Genomic DNA, 12840 nt, shown 5'->3' with positions numbered 1-12840 from the left:
CTATAAGAACATGAAAGAGCCAAACCTCTGTTGGTTCCCAGGATGGAGGTAGGTAGAAGTGGCCTCTGCTCTGCTCTTCACTACAGGTGTTTGAGCATAGTTTATTTTTCAGAAATATACTAGTGCATCTGCCAAAAGTGTACCATGTGAAGCTGCCCTAGGCTTGGACTCTATGGATTATTCCATGGTCCAGGGACTCCTTTGCTGCCTATGTGTTTAACAAAATGCAGTTACACAACATACGATGTGACAGAATGCCCTGTCTAGCTTGGTCCTCAAATGCTGAGGTTTGAGTTTTAATATATACAGTCGTATTTTGGTGGTCGAACGCCCTGGAATTCAGACGTTTTGGCTTCCGAACGCGCAAACCCGGAAGTGATTATTCCAGTTTGCAAACGTTCTTTGGGAATCCGAATGTATGACGGGGCTTCTGCAGCTTCTGATTGGCTGCAGGAGCTTCATGCAGCCAATCAGAAGCTGCGATTTGGTTTTCGAATGTTTTGGAAGTAGAACGGACTTCCGGAACGGATTCCGTTCAACTTCCAAGGTACGGCTGTACATCCGTAATGCAAAGGGAGAAGAAGATTGTCAGAGGGGAATCTTAACTGTTGCAAGGCTCAAGCCCCCTTTCAGTCTAGTTCTTGGGTTACAATGGGGTGTTCATCATTGCTAAAACTAATAATCTGGGAGGCTTCAGCTGCCATCCTAAGCACATCTGCCACCCCTCTTTGCGTGTGACTTCACACATGCACTGAACACATGTAGAGGAGAGCTGGACCCTGCTGCCCTGGCTGCACCCTCCCAACATCCAAATGTTGAGCTGGTCATAGCCATAAGGAGCACCTACATGCATGCACCCTTAAACTCTTTTTACCTTTCTTGGTCAGTGTGCAGATGTAGGGAGGGCTGGAGATGGGGCAGGGTTAGCCATGCACAGCCCCACCTTCCTCCAACATAGACCTGGAACCGTGTAAAAAGGAGGCTTAGCTCTCAAGCAGATGTGTTTAGGGCAGGAGAGTCAGGATGGACATACAATTTGGGTGCAGGCCAACTGAGCATCTTCTACTTTCTCTTTTCCCTTGCCGTCCCTAGTTCTGGACACGGCAGGCCAAGAAGAATTCAGCGCAATGAGGGAGCAGTACATGAGGACAGGGGATGGGTTCCTCATAGTCTACTCAGTCACAGATAAAGCCAGCTTCGAGCATGTGGACAGGTTCCACCAGCTCATCCTCCGAGTCAAAGACAGGTGAGTGCATTTGAGCTGCAAGTACTCTGAACTCCCATGGATTCTTTTGAGGAGTAAAAATGTCGGAGCCCTCCCTCGAGAGACTTAACTTTTTTGTATGGCTCTCGACTGAGTGGACATTGAATTGATTTGCATCCTTACCTCCTACATTTTTTATGACTTTATATTTTTATGACCAATCCTTTAACCCATTAGTTATATTTAAAATATCTGCATGCTGCCAGAATATTTAAAATATATGCATGTTGCCCTATGGAGATTTTTTAATGAACAGCATTGGTGTTTCTGATGTGGCCATTCAAAACCAGATTCTCTCTAGCCCGGGTTTCTTGTAACAATAAGATGTCATGCCCAGTTATAAAATCTTTGAAAGTGACATCCTCAGTTTTATGCTGCCAGCCTGTGTGTAAAGTATGCTTGTTTACATGTTACATTGAACACAGGTACATTTGGGGGTGTGGCAGAGCTGCTGGAGGGAGCAAGGGAGAGAAATGTTCCCTTCAGTGAGTTTCCTTAAGTTGCCTTCAAATCCAAATTCCCCAGTCTCCCAGCAGGCACATGCCTCATCCCACATGGTTCAGGAGTGCCTACTCAAACTTCCAGATAAGGTTTTGGGGGGTTACAGGTGACTGCAAGTGCAGGGAGGAAGAATGGAAGCTATTTCCTCCTTGAATGTAAATTGCCGTCCCAGCATCCAGTCCACTGGCTTGTTGTCCTATTTTCTGTGGATTCGTTTTATGTGTACCACTTAGAAATTTGAATAGTTAAGCAGTATATAAACGTCATCAATAAATAACATTTATAACCGAGCAGTCAGTCCATACATTCAGCGCCTAGTTGCTGACAAAGACCAAGAAGAGAAATTAAGCAGTGTCCTTGCATGTGTGAACCAGGCCAAAGCTCAGATTTCTAGACTGGTTTTAGGTGTCCACTGCAAGTACATTTGCTATTAACATTTGCTATTTAATGCACAAGCAAAAGATAAGAAAAGCCTTGGTAGATCACCATGGCATTCATTCATGATTTGATCAAGCTCTGTTCTTCAATTAAGCAGCAAGTGCTTTGGTTTGTGGTTTCTGTCTTCTTCAGATACTAGAAATAGTGTGACACCCAAGAAGCAGCGAGTTTTTGTACTGGTGTTCTCTCTTTATTCACTTCTTCCAGGGAATCTTTTCCAATGATCCTGGTGGCCAACAAAGTAGACTTAATGCATTTGCGAAAAATCACACGGGAGCAAGGAAAGGAAATGGCAGCAAAGCACAATGTAAGTATTTTGGTTTCTTTCCATGATGTTTTCTTTGACCATTCAATGGCCTGTAAGAGCCTATGGCCTATTGGAAGTACATAGGATGCTAGGTCTGTTCTTCCATCAGCAAAAAATCCACTATATTTTGTATGACTAGGTTGACTGTTTGCATGCACATGTGCCCATTTGTACACCAAACCCACCAAGTATATGACTTTTCTGGAATATATGAATATATTTATGTCAGAAATTTCTATTGTGCCTTCACCAAAAATTTCCACAAGGTGGCTTTAAAAAAATAAGGTACAGTGGTACCTCGGGTTACAAACTCCTCAGGTTGCAAACACTTCGGGTTATAGACTCCGCTAACCCTAAAGTAGTACCTCAGGTTAAGAACTTTACCTCAGGATGAGAACAGAAATCGCATGCTGGCCCCATTAGCTAAAGTGGTACCTCAGGTTAAGAACGGTTTCAGATTAAGAACAGACCTCCAGAATGAATTAAGTTCATAACCAGAGGTACCACTGTACTATAAAGACATTGTATGTATTCTAAAAACATACTATCATTCCTTGGGCTACATCAGCAGCAAATTTCTATATTTCATATGAATGCTTTTGAATATCCCTTTTCCATGGTCTGCTGTTCTGCTATGTGCTACTGTATTTTATTTGATTATGTTGTGACCCACACTGGGATGTTACAGGATGAAGTGTGGTTTAAAAATGAAGTAGTAATAATAATATGGATCTCCTTGTAAGTACATATATAATTTGCAGACAGCCATTTCTTCTCCCCAGGAAACTCTGGGAACTGTAATTTTGAGAGGGGCGGCAAAGCTCTCTCCAAACTACCCATTCCCAAGTTTCTTTACATGAGACTATGTCAGTTAAACTGGTATAAAACTGATGCAAGGTTATAGTGCAACTATGCCACTAGAGAGCACCTTTATCAAGTCATTTTCTGCCATGGAATAGTGCACAAAATGTAGCAGCAGAAACCCTGGAACATGTAACCCACCCTCTTCTTGTCCTCATTATCAAGTATCAGTGTGACAAGTTCTATCTGTGAACAGCTCTTTAATCTTTCTGAGCTTCTAGTTATTCAAACTGTCTTCAGGCAGATTGGGGAAATAAAAATGAAACAAGCCACCTTCCTTCTTTGTTAAAATGGAGTCCCTACTGTGTAATCAAATGTTTTCTTTCTCGTGAATCATTACATAAAACCATTTCCCCAATAACATACATATTTAAGAGTTACTGGGCCTTTATTTTCCAGATTCCATATATAGAAACCAGTGCAAAGGATCCCCCATTGAATGTTGACAAAGCCTTCCATGATCTTGTTCGAGTAATCAGGTGAGCCATCAGCCTGTTGAGTTGGCCAAATACTGACACGGTTTGAAAGGGTTTAATGAATCTATCATCCACGTGCTAGAAGCAAGAGCTGGTTCATATCTCACTGCTAAATGCCAGTTTTAATATAATGCACAGTTTACATATATATTTCAGCACACAAATGACTATCTTGGTAGCACAATACTTATCCCAGATCAGTTGTGGAACCATTTGTTCTCTCTATCACAGATGGTCCACATGATCAGCTCAAATGGCCCATGTGAGCTTGGTCAGCCTTGAGTTCTGATGACATGATGTCATCTAAGCTCAACATGCCCCTTCCAGCTCAGGCCATTGTATCACCTGATCCTTGAATGCCTTCTGAGATGGTCTACTGCGGTGACTTTCAAACTTTCTTCTTTTTGAAAACTGGGGGGGAGGGGAGGAAATTACCTGCTAGGTAATTGGGGGGCAGGTCCTAAGATCCATGCTCAGTGTTCATTGGGTATCATCCAATCGTCTTAAGCCTCCAATCAAACTTACTGTGCTCCTGGAACATTCTTCTACAGCTGCACCCTGATCAGTAATGGTGGGCAAGGTGCCTTTCAAGGAAGAGGACTCTCTTATGCTGAAACCCTAGAGAAGTTTCAAATAAGCTCCAGGTTTTCTCAGAACCCTTCTTAGAACCACTAGCTCAGGGTAATTGTCCATTTCTAAGACGAGAGGTGCTTAGCTCCAATCTAGCCTGAAAGCTGTTGGACTGGGTGTGGGTGCTTAGCTGGGGGAACGAGAAACCAGCTAGGTAGTACAGCCCCAGAGAAGGTTCTCTGGAATAGAAGAGACTCCTCAGAACTGGAAATACCTGCTTTAAACCATTGAATCTCATGTGCAACAGTGGCCCAATGTAACATGAACCCATATTCTGCCACATGCAAAATTAGGAAAAGTCCAGTTGGCTTTTATGTAAACAAAAGTCTAAAATATGGGCTTAATGTGCCTCTCCTCTCAACTTTGCCACTTAGCTTGGAAGTTTCCATTACTCTTACTTGGATTACAGTGTCTGGTTTTCCTCTATATCTTATTTTGGCAAAAGTCCAAAAGCACTGGATGTCTTTGTCCATTTATTTAGCTGCCGAGTTGTTTTACTTGCCCATCGAGTGGAAAAAGCACTGCCAGTTCAAGTTGAGAACCCACTGTGGTGGAATGGATGAACCATCCATCTGTCCTGTCTAAACTGGGATTATATTTCCAGTTCGGCTGCAGATTTTCTTCAAGGGGGTTTGTTTGCTGAATTTCTACACAACCTGCCTACTAAAGCTGCAATATTATAATGCTTACCTGGGTATAAGCCCCACTGAACTGGCATGAGTATGAATCTGCTGAAAAATAACTCCACCTGGAAAATGTGCTTCCATGGAAATGGTCACTTTTACTAGATTTCATGTACAAGAGAGTTGGAAAACATGTTGTGTGATGCCTCTCCCCTCCCCCTGCCTCAGTTGAGCTGAGGATATAGGCCTGCAGAAATGCTGCCATTATCATGGCCATTTTTCCAAGCAGTGTAGAGAAAAGGAGAAATACGTGGCGCTTCCTTCTTCCTTGCAGTCATATCTTTTGCTGATTTATGCCTGTTTCTCAGGAAAGCAGGTGCCACTACCCACTCATCCTAGATCATCTCCTTTGGCAGCAGAAATAGGGAGTGGGTGGTGAGGAGAAGTCGCTTTGGGAGGACAGATGCAAGCTGGAATTGTGCCATGTTGTTTTCAAATCATTTTCCTCATTAGTAAAGCTGGCACTGAGAAGACTCCCTCAGAGCTGAGCTGGTGCAGCCCCCGTGGTTTAAATCTTGCGTCAAGGACAGGCGCACGCACGGCACTGTGGCAAATTGGGCAACATCTGGTTCTGCCCAAAGAATCTTCATCATAAGGATGGCGAAGCATCTGGTTGCTCTGGTTTTCCATTTGCTAATTGTCTTCTAGGGGTCGGCAAAATTTTCAGCAGGGGGCCAGTCCACTGTCCCTCAGACTTTGTGGGGGGCTGGACTATATTGGGGGGGGGAAATGAATGAATTACTATGCACACTAGGCAGGCCCCACAAATAACCCACAGATGCATTTTAAAAGGACACATTCCATGCAAGAGCACCAGGCAGGCCATACAGTATTGTAGTTGATAAAAATTAAAATTATTATTTTTTTCTTACCTGCACTGATGATCGTCATTGTTTGGATGGGGGGGGGGGTCCTCGCCTGGGTTTGGTGCTGCATTGCGGCCTGCTGAGTCTCCTGCTGCTGGCACCTCTTCCGCACTTTGGGGGTGGGATGGGGGCCCTCCCGCTAGCAGCGGAGGCCGAATTGCAGCAGCCGCAACAGCGGCGGAGTGAGCTCTGGACTGCGGGATGGTCTCCAGAGGCCTTCCCACAGTCCAGAGCTTTCCTGCCAGCAGCGGAGGCCAGATCACCACCGCACAGCCAGCGGGGAGAGCTCTGGACTGCCCACAGGAGCACCAGGGTGGTGGCTGGAAGCTGAGTGGCGCGCAAGGGCTGGCTCTGCAGAGGGGCTGCTTAAAATGGCGCCCAGCCAGCTCAACCCAGCTCCCTTCCTCCTCTAGGCAGGGTGGGAAAAAGCCAGGAGGAGGGAGGGAGGAGGCGCCACCGTGGTGTGTGTGAGGGAGGGGGAAAATGGCGCAGGGGGGGGAATGTCGCAGCCCAAACAGAATCCCCATGGACAGTCTGCAAGCCGGATCCTGAAGGCAATTGGGCCTGATCCGGTCCTCGGGCCTTAGTTCTAGGGCATCACTGCTGTTGGAGTTGATCTGGTGGAGAATGGATCTGTGATGCATTTTCATGAGGATCTTTTAAAAAAAATGGCAAACTGCTGAAGAAATTAAGATTGAATCTAAGACTGGAATAATGGTAAACCAAGAGAGACCGAAATGGACAGATTCATCCATTCCTAACTTGTGAGTGAGAATTCCATCAGTGCCAGATTTACATTCATATAGTAAACCTGAAGCAAGCATCACTTTTGATCCCCTTATACTGAAAGCCTTCCTGTTTTACCATTACACCTTTGTATTTTTACAGGTAGAATCCACACTACTTAACCCTTATACAATGATGGTACCTGCTTACCTTATTCCTTTGAATTCTGCTGCCACCATTAAATAAATTCTAAATACTCCCCTGTTCACATATCACTGCACACCCACACACAGTAGCTGGGTCTAGGCACAGGACTGAGGGCACTTCCAGAGGACCTGCTTATTGAGCGATCAGCTTGATTTGCTAGCAGGGAGATTAGGTGACATTGCGTCAAAGCAAGTATTAGCCCACAATTTCCACTCCGTTTTCCCGACACTTTCTTTATTGCCAGAAGTCTGACATTCTGGGGAAGCAGGCGTGTTGCACAAGACTTCTCAGTCAACTATAACTTTGCAACAGGAATTTCTGCTATGTGCTTGAATCCTACCCAAAATTAGTAACAGTCTGGAAGCACCCTAACAGACTGGGAGACTTAGAATCATACAATCCTAGAGCTGGAAGGGACCCCAAGAGTCATCTAGTCCAACCCCCTGCAATGCAGGAATCTCAACTAAAGCATCCATGACAGATGGCCATCCAACCTCTGCTAAAAAACCTCCAAGGAAGGAGAGTCCACCACCTCTCGTGGGAGTCTGTTCCACTGCTGAACAGCTCTTACCGTCAGAAAGTTTTTCCAAATGTTTAGTTGGAATCTCCTTTCTTGCAACTTGAAGCCATTGATTTGAGTCCTACCCTCCAGAATTTTAAATTTTAATTTAAAATTCAAACCATTTATTAAAACTTGTTTATAATGTCATATAACAGGCTTGTCTGCAAGTTAGATGTTTAACGATACTTTGAAATTATCTTCAAAATGAGAGTTAGTTCTAAAGAAATCTTAACTTTTTTTTTTTTAACTAATACCCCTTTTGTTCACAGGCTTTCCAGAGGGCTTTAACCTAAAAGTCTTCCTTCTGGTTAGGGTTCTCTTATCTACGCACACACACACACACACACCAAACTCACAAGACACGGTTACTAAAGAGGTGACTATGTGTCAGACAGTTTCTTTGCACACTGGCAACTCAAGATCATCTATACATTTTATTTCTCAGGCCTTGAGAGTAAACTGCAATTCTTTTCTTCTCATGCAGTTAACCAGATACAAGCCAAACCATTTTTATAGCAGCACAACATTAACTTGGGCATCATAAGGGCTGCGTATACACTATTCAAAGCACATGTCCTCCCCGCCTCGAAGAATTATTGTCATTGTGGTTTGTGAATGGTTGCTAGGAGTTGCAACTCAGTAAACTACAGGGCCCATAATTCGGGGGGGGGGGGCAGAATGTGCTTCAAATGAGCTTTAAAGGTATAGTGTGTATACAGCCAATATTTCTGCAAAAAAGGACTGGGAGCCTCCCAGCCCATATGTGAATGACGTTGTGCAGATTCATGGAATCAGAATGTGGGTGACCATTAATTCCATTCTGCACTGAAAATAAAATGCTATAAATATTATCTTCCTCATTTTCATTGTGACTCATAAGAAATTCTGCACATTCAATTGGAATTTCATAGGGATGATGTGGCACCTGTCACTAACATGCTCTACCGTGTCCTTAAAGACAGGTAGCTGATTTTATCCAGTGAGGGAAAAACACGTTGACAAAGAAGTAAGTTCCATTAGGTCCAATAGGACATGCTTCCTAATAAGTATGTTTTAAATAGAAAGATCGGTTGCAAACTTAGGTAATAAGGAGAGCTGCTGTTCTTTGTTTATTTCTTTGCTTTCTGTGAAGCAATGCTGATTTGTAAGCCTCTCTCTTTCTTTGAATATCCCTGAAGCTGGCAGTCTCCCTAGCTGCCCATCAGAGCAGTTTAAAAGGGCAACCTTTTCTTTTTAATGCTGTGTTTTGCAATGTCCTCAACTCTGAGCTGGCCGAAGTCACTTTGCACCCTATGTTGTGCATGACCCATTCCCCATTCATCCATGTAGCATTAGCTATAAAGTAAGATCCTTTCCCTCACCTGTCTTCCTATCCATTAATCTAGGGGTGGCGAACTCCTAAGAGACTGTGATCTACTCACAGAATTAAAAACTGGCAGTGATCTACCCCCTTTTGGAGGGTTCAGGGCAAAGATGATGAGCTTTTTTTAGGGAGAAAGGGGGACAGCCACTCACCAACAGATCGCTGGGGAAACAAACAGCCTCGCTGAGTAAACTCAGTCTTCAGTTCTGCAGAATTCTATTTTACGCTAAGGAAAGGGACCCAGCGATCAACCACGACCAACCAAAACCTCATGGGGATCTACCAGTAGACTGTGATCGACCTGTTGGGCATCCCTTCATTAATCCATCTCAAAATGGATTTCTGTGCTGCCTTCCCGTCTTCATTAACTGTAGGCCTTTAACTGGAATGGGACATCTGGTATTTGTATATGTCCATTATGCCACACTGACCCATTCAGCCAGGAAAGATAACCCAGCCTTGCCTTGCAGTTGTGTTCTCTAGGAAGCTCTGCTAGAATGGAGGCTTTATATGCCTGCCAGCCCCAGTTTTGCACAGAGGAGGCAGCATAGACTCTGCTTCTCCAGCATACAAGCTTTTCAGTCATTGCTAGACTCTTCCGGCTTTTCCTGGCTGGCAGAGAAGGGATGTGAGATAGAAGGAGGATTCAGTGGAGAGGAAAAGCTTGAGAAATGCTGCTGCTCTTGGTGTTACACCTAAACGACATGACACACACTTCAGAACCAGAGCCACAACCATGCCACACCATAGTGACATTTTGTTCTGCCCTTTCAACAAAATTCTATACAGAAAATACTTACGTTGGCACCTTTCTGCATTCACTGATTTGTACCAAGTCCTATGGGAGGAAATGGCAAAGGTCTACCTTGAGCTGGAAATGGAGGGGGCTATAGATCAGCGACAGAGGGCATCCTTGGAATGGGTGAAGCAAAGAAACCTGTAGCCCTCCAGAGGCTGTTGAACTTCCATCAACTCCAGCCCAATGTTCAAGGATGAGGAGAGCAACATTCAGTGGCCTGCAGGTTCCCCATCCTGGGGCCAAAGTCTCTTGTTCTTGAGACTAGGGCTGGGTAGAGGAGCCCATCTCTCAACTCACCACATTAGATGCTGTGGGCTTGCAGCCACTAGATGAAACTACCAGCTCCTTTATTTTAAGAACACACCTTTTCTATGACATGAATTTTCTCGGCTGTCAAAGTTCAAGACTAGAGACAGAAAATAGTTTTTGAGGGAAATGAAAGTAGTGTGAGCGAGTTCCTGTTCTCCTTGGTATCTTGCATGTTTCTTACACCTCTGCTCACAACAGGTTTTGAAAGAATAGCAGGAAGGGTGGTGCAACATAACTATGGCAACCCCATAACTCCTGACCCCAGCATAGCTGCAGCTTACCTGAATGGAGAGCTGCAGGCCACGAATGCCAGATTGGCTCTGTTGGTATGTCCATGCAGCCCCACCCAAACCACTGCTCTGCCCCACCCGAGTTCTGTTCAAGTAAGCTGTTGAGAGAGTAGCGCCTCTGTTGGACATCAGTCACTATTGCATACAGGTCATGTGCCTCTTTCTACCAACTTTAAAATAAAAATAAAAATCCAAAGCCACTTCAGAAGGTTGTGAGATCTAGTGGAGAAACAGTGAAGGGGAAGAAGGGATTGATCCACCATCCTCTTCTTTTTTTCACTCTAGGAAATCCATCTCTGTTCCTTGGGAGAAGGAGAGCGAAATAGCTGGGGTCAGAAGGTGGTGCTCAAATACAAAAGATTAAGCAGATGCTATGACAATTTTTCTTTTTCAAGAGACCAAGTGCACAGAGCAAGCCATGCCCACTTTTTACACCGAGCGAATTTAGCCACAGCAAGGTCCCCAGTTCAGTCAGGCTCTAATTAGTAGAGTACTTAGCATAATGATTAAAATCTGCTCTCCCTTCAGGGCACAACTCTGTACCAGCTGTTAGGGAGGGAAGTCTGCTTCGCTCCAAGGGCCTCGGAATGCTGGAGACAGAGGAAAGAATTCAGCATTGCACTCTTATGATCATTCCATCAGCTCAAGTATTTCTGCTTGCCAGATGGAAAGATCTCCCCCGCTGCGCAGTTCTGGGGGTTCTCCTTGTGGAGGTGGAAAATAGATCTGACCCACGTGTGGGTAATTAACAAAAAGAATCGGCTGGGCATCTAGATTCAAAACAGAGGGCCCCAGAGCCCCCAGCATAGTTAAAAACACTATTAGAATTAACCCTCAACATAGTGTGGAATATAGGTCATCAAACCCTTTTGCATATCCCACTTAGTCTTCCTTAAAATGCTTGCCCCCTCTCTCTACCACTCTAGCAATGAACACACCATACCCTGTTAAGTAAGTTTAAAAACTTTACTTACTAAATCCGAGGGTCTGATTCAAGCATTGTTCCATGCTGCAGCAAGAAGAACATTGGTAGATTGCTCTTGGGTGCAAAATACACACTGTAGTTTCAAACATGTGGTCTCAACGTTGATTGATTACATGGCACAGAGAGAGAAGGAGAATAAAGGAAGAGAAGCAGCTTTACTTCCTCCTTCATGGAGGTAAGGGGGCATGACCTAGTAGTTGTGTCTAGGAAGAGGCTCCTCTATGTTAACTGCACTTACGCATAGTTATGTTTGACTGCAATTACCCACACTCCTGACCATTCAGAGTGGATTTGGAGGAGGAGGAAAGTGCTATTGGACTAGTGGGAGCCCTACTGTTTGCACACCCTGTTAATTGACTCCAGCCCAGAAAGCTCAAGACCTAACTCAATGTACACACACATACAGGTATGCGTAGCGAAACCCTGTCTACCGTTTTTTTTAAAGAGGGGGGAAAGCTTCTGCTGTGACCACACCATACATCTAAAGTGCATTCAAGGCACATTCTGCCCTTCAAACAAAGAATCCCTGGGAGCTGTAGTTTACATCTCACAGAACTACAGCACCCAGCATCTTTAGCAAACTACCATTCCCAGGATTCTTAGGCTGGGGAGTTGGAAGTATTCTTTAAATATATGATCTGTATGTACCCTTCTTCAAGAGAGATCAGGGAAGCAGGAGGGATGTGTGAGTTGCTTATCTTTCTCTACATCACCACTTCTTCTTCTTCTTATCATCATCATCATTAGGACCAATGAGTCTTTTTGATGAACTGTAAACTCAAAGAAACTTACAATTCACTGACCTAAACCCACACCCAATTGCTATGCCAATGGCGCAGATCCAAACACATGTTACTTTGTGTGAAAGAAATCCTTCTGTCCTGAAAGCCTGTTTCTTTTCTTTCCTGTCCAGGCAACAGGTCCCAGAGAAAAGTCAGAAGAAGAAGAGGAAGACCAAGTGGCGTGGGGACCGAGCACCCAGCTCCCACAAACTGCAGTGTGTGATTTTGTGACTGTCTCTCCTATCTTTTTCTCAATCCATTCCAACTTGAACCTAATTTGAAACTCAAAAGGAGGAAGCGGGGAGAAGAATCCAGCCTTGAAGCCCTGTGCCACCTAACTGCAACGTAATGTTTCGAGAACGGCAATCCTTGCACGGACGGACTCGACGGGGAGCAGAACCTCAAAGGCATTTTTGAAGCTCAGCCAAAAGGCTGCTTGACAAACGGCACAGGGTGGTTTTATTAAGAAAACGGAAGAAAAAAAAGCGCCCCCAAAGCAGGGGGCAAAGTACTAGGACTTGGGAGTATTTGTGAACATTCACCATCTCGGCAATCTTTTGTTTTGTAATGGAGACACAGTGTTCTCGGTTATACTTGCACACATTTCTGGGCACAGCCCGTTTCTATACAGTCATGAATGATTCCATTTTGTACAGTTGTTTGGGGTGGGGGGAGGTGACTGGCAGTCGGAACTTCCTTGCTCAGCAAGTGTGGAGTGAGGAAGAAACAGCAGTGTGTGTGTGTGTGTGTGTGTGTGTGTGTGTGTGTGTGTTCTTGCACTGTACACTCCC

General features: G+C 44.6%; 1 protein-coding gene across 3 annotated transcripts in view; it reads left to right on the top strand.

The window, feature by feature from the left end:
- Positions 1-12506, top strand: part of MRAS (muscle RAS oncogene homolog) — a 44113-nt gene extending 31607 nt beyond the window's left edge. For all 3 annotated transcript variants that reach the window (XM_083574773.1, XM_083574775.1, XM_083574774.1), the window contains 4 exons: positions 1093-1246; positions 2411-2510; positions 3771-3850; positions 12181-12506. In XM_083574773.1, coding sequence (XP_083430899.1) covers positions 1093-1246; positions 2411-2510; positions 3771-3850; positions 12181-12280 — 434 coding nt within the window. In that variant the 3' untranslated portion in view covers positions 12281-12506. The remainder of the gene's footprint in view (positions 1-1092; positions 1247-2410; positions 2511-3770; positions 3851-12180) is intronic.
- The last annotated feature ends 334 nt before the right edge of the window (positions 12507-12840 follow it).

The sequence above is a fragment of the Podarcis filfolensis genome, assembly GCF_964270895.1.
Source record: "Podarcis filfolensis genome assembly, chromosome: 1".
Lineage (NCBI taxonomy): Eukaryota > Metazoa > Chordata > Lepidosauria > Squamata > Lacertidae > Podarcis > Podarcis filfolensis.
The sequence above is the reverse complement of the archived record's forward strand: the minus strand, read 5'-3'. Positions and strand labels throughout refer to the sequence as shown.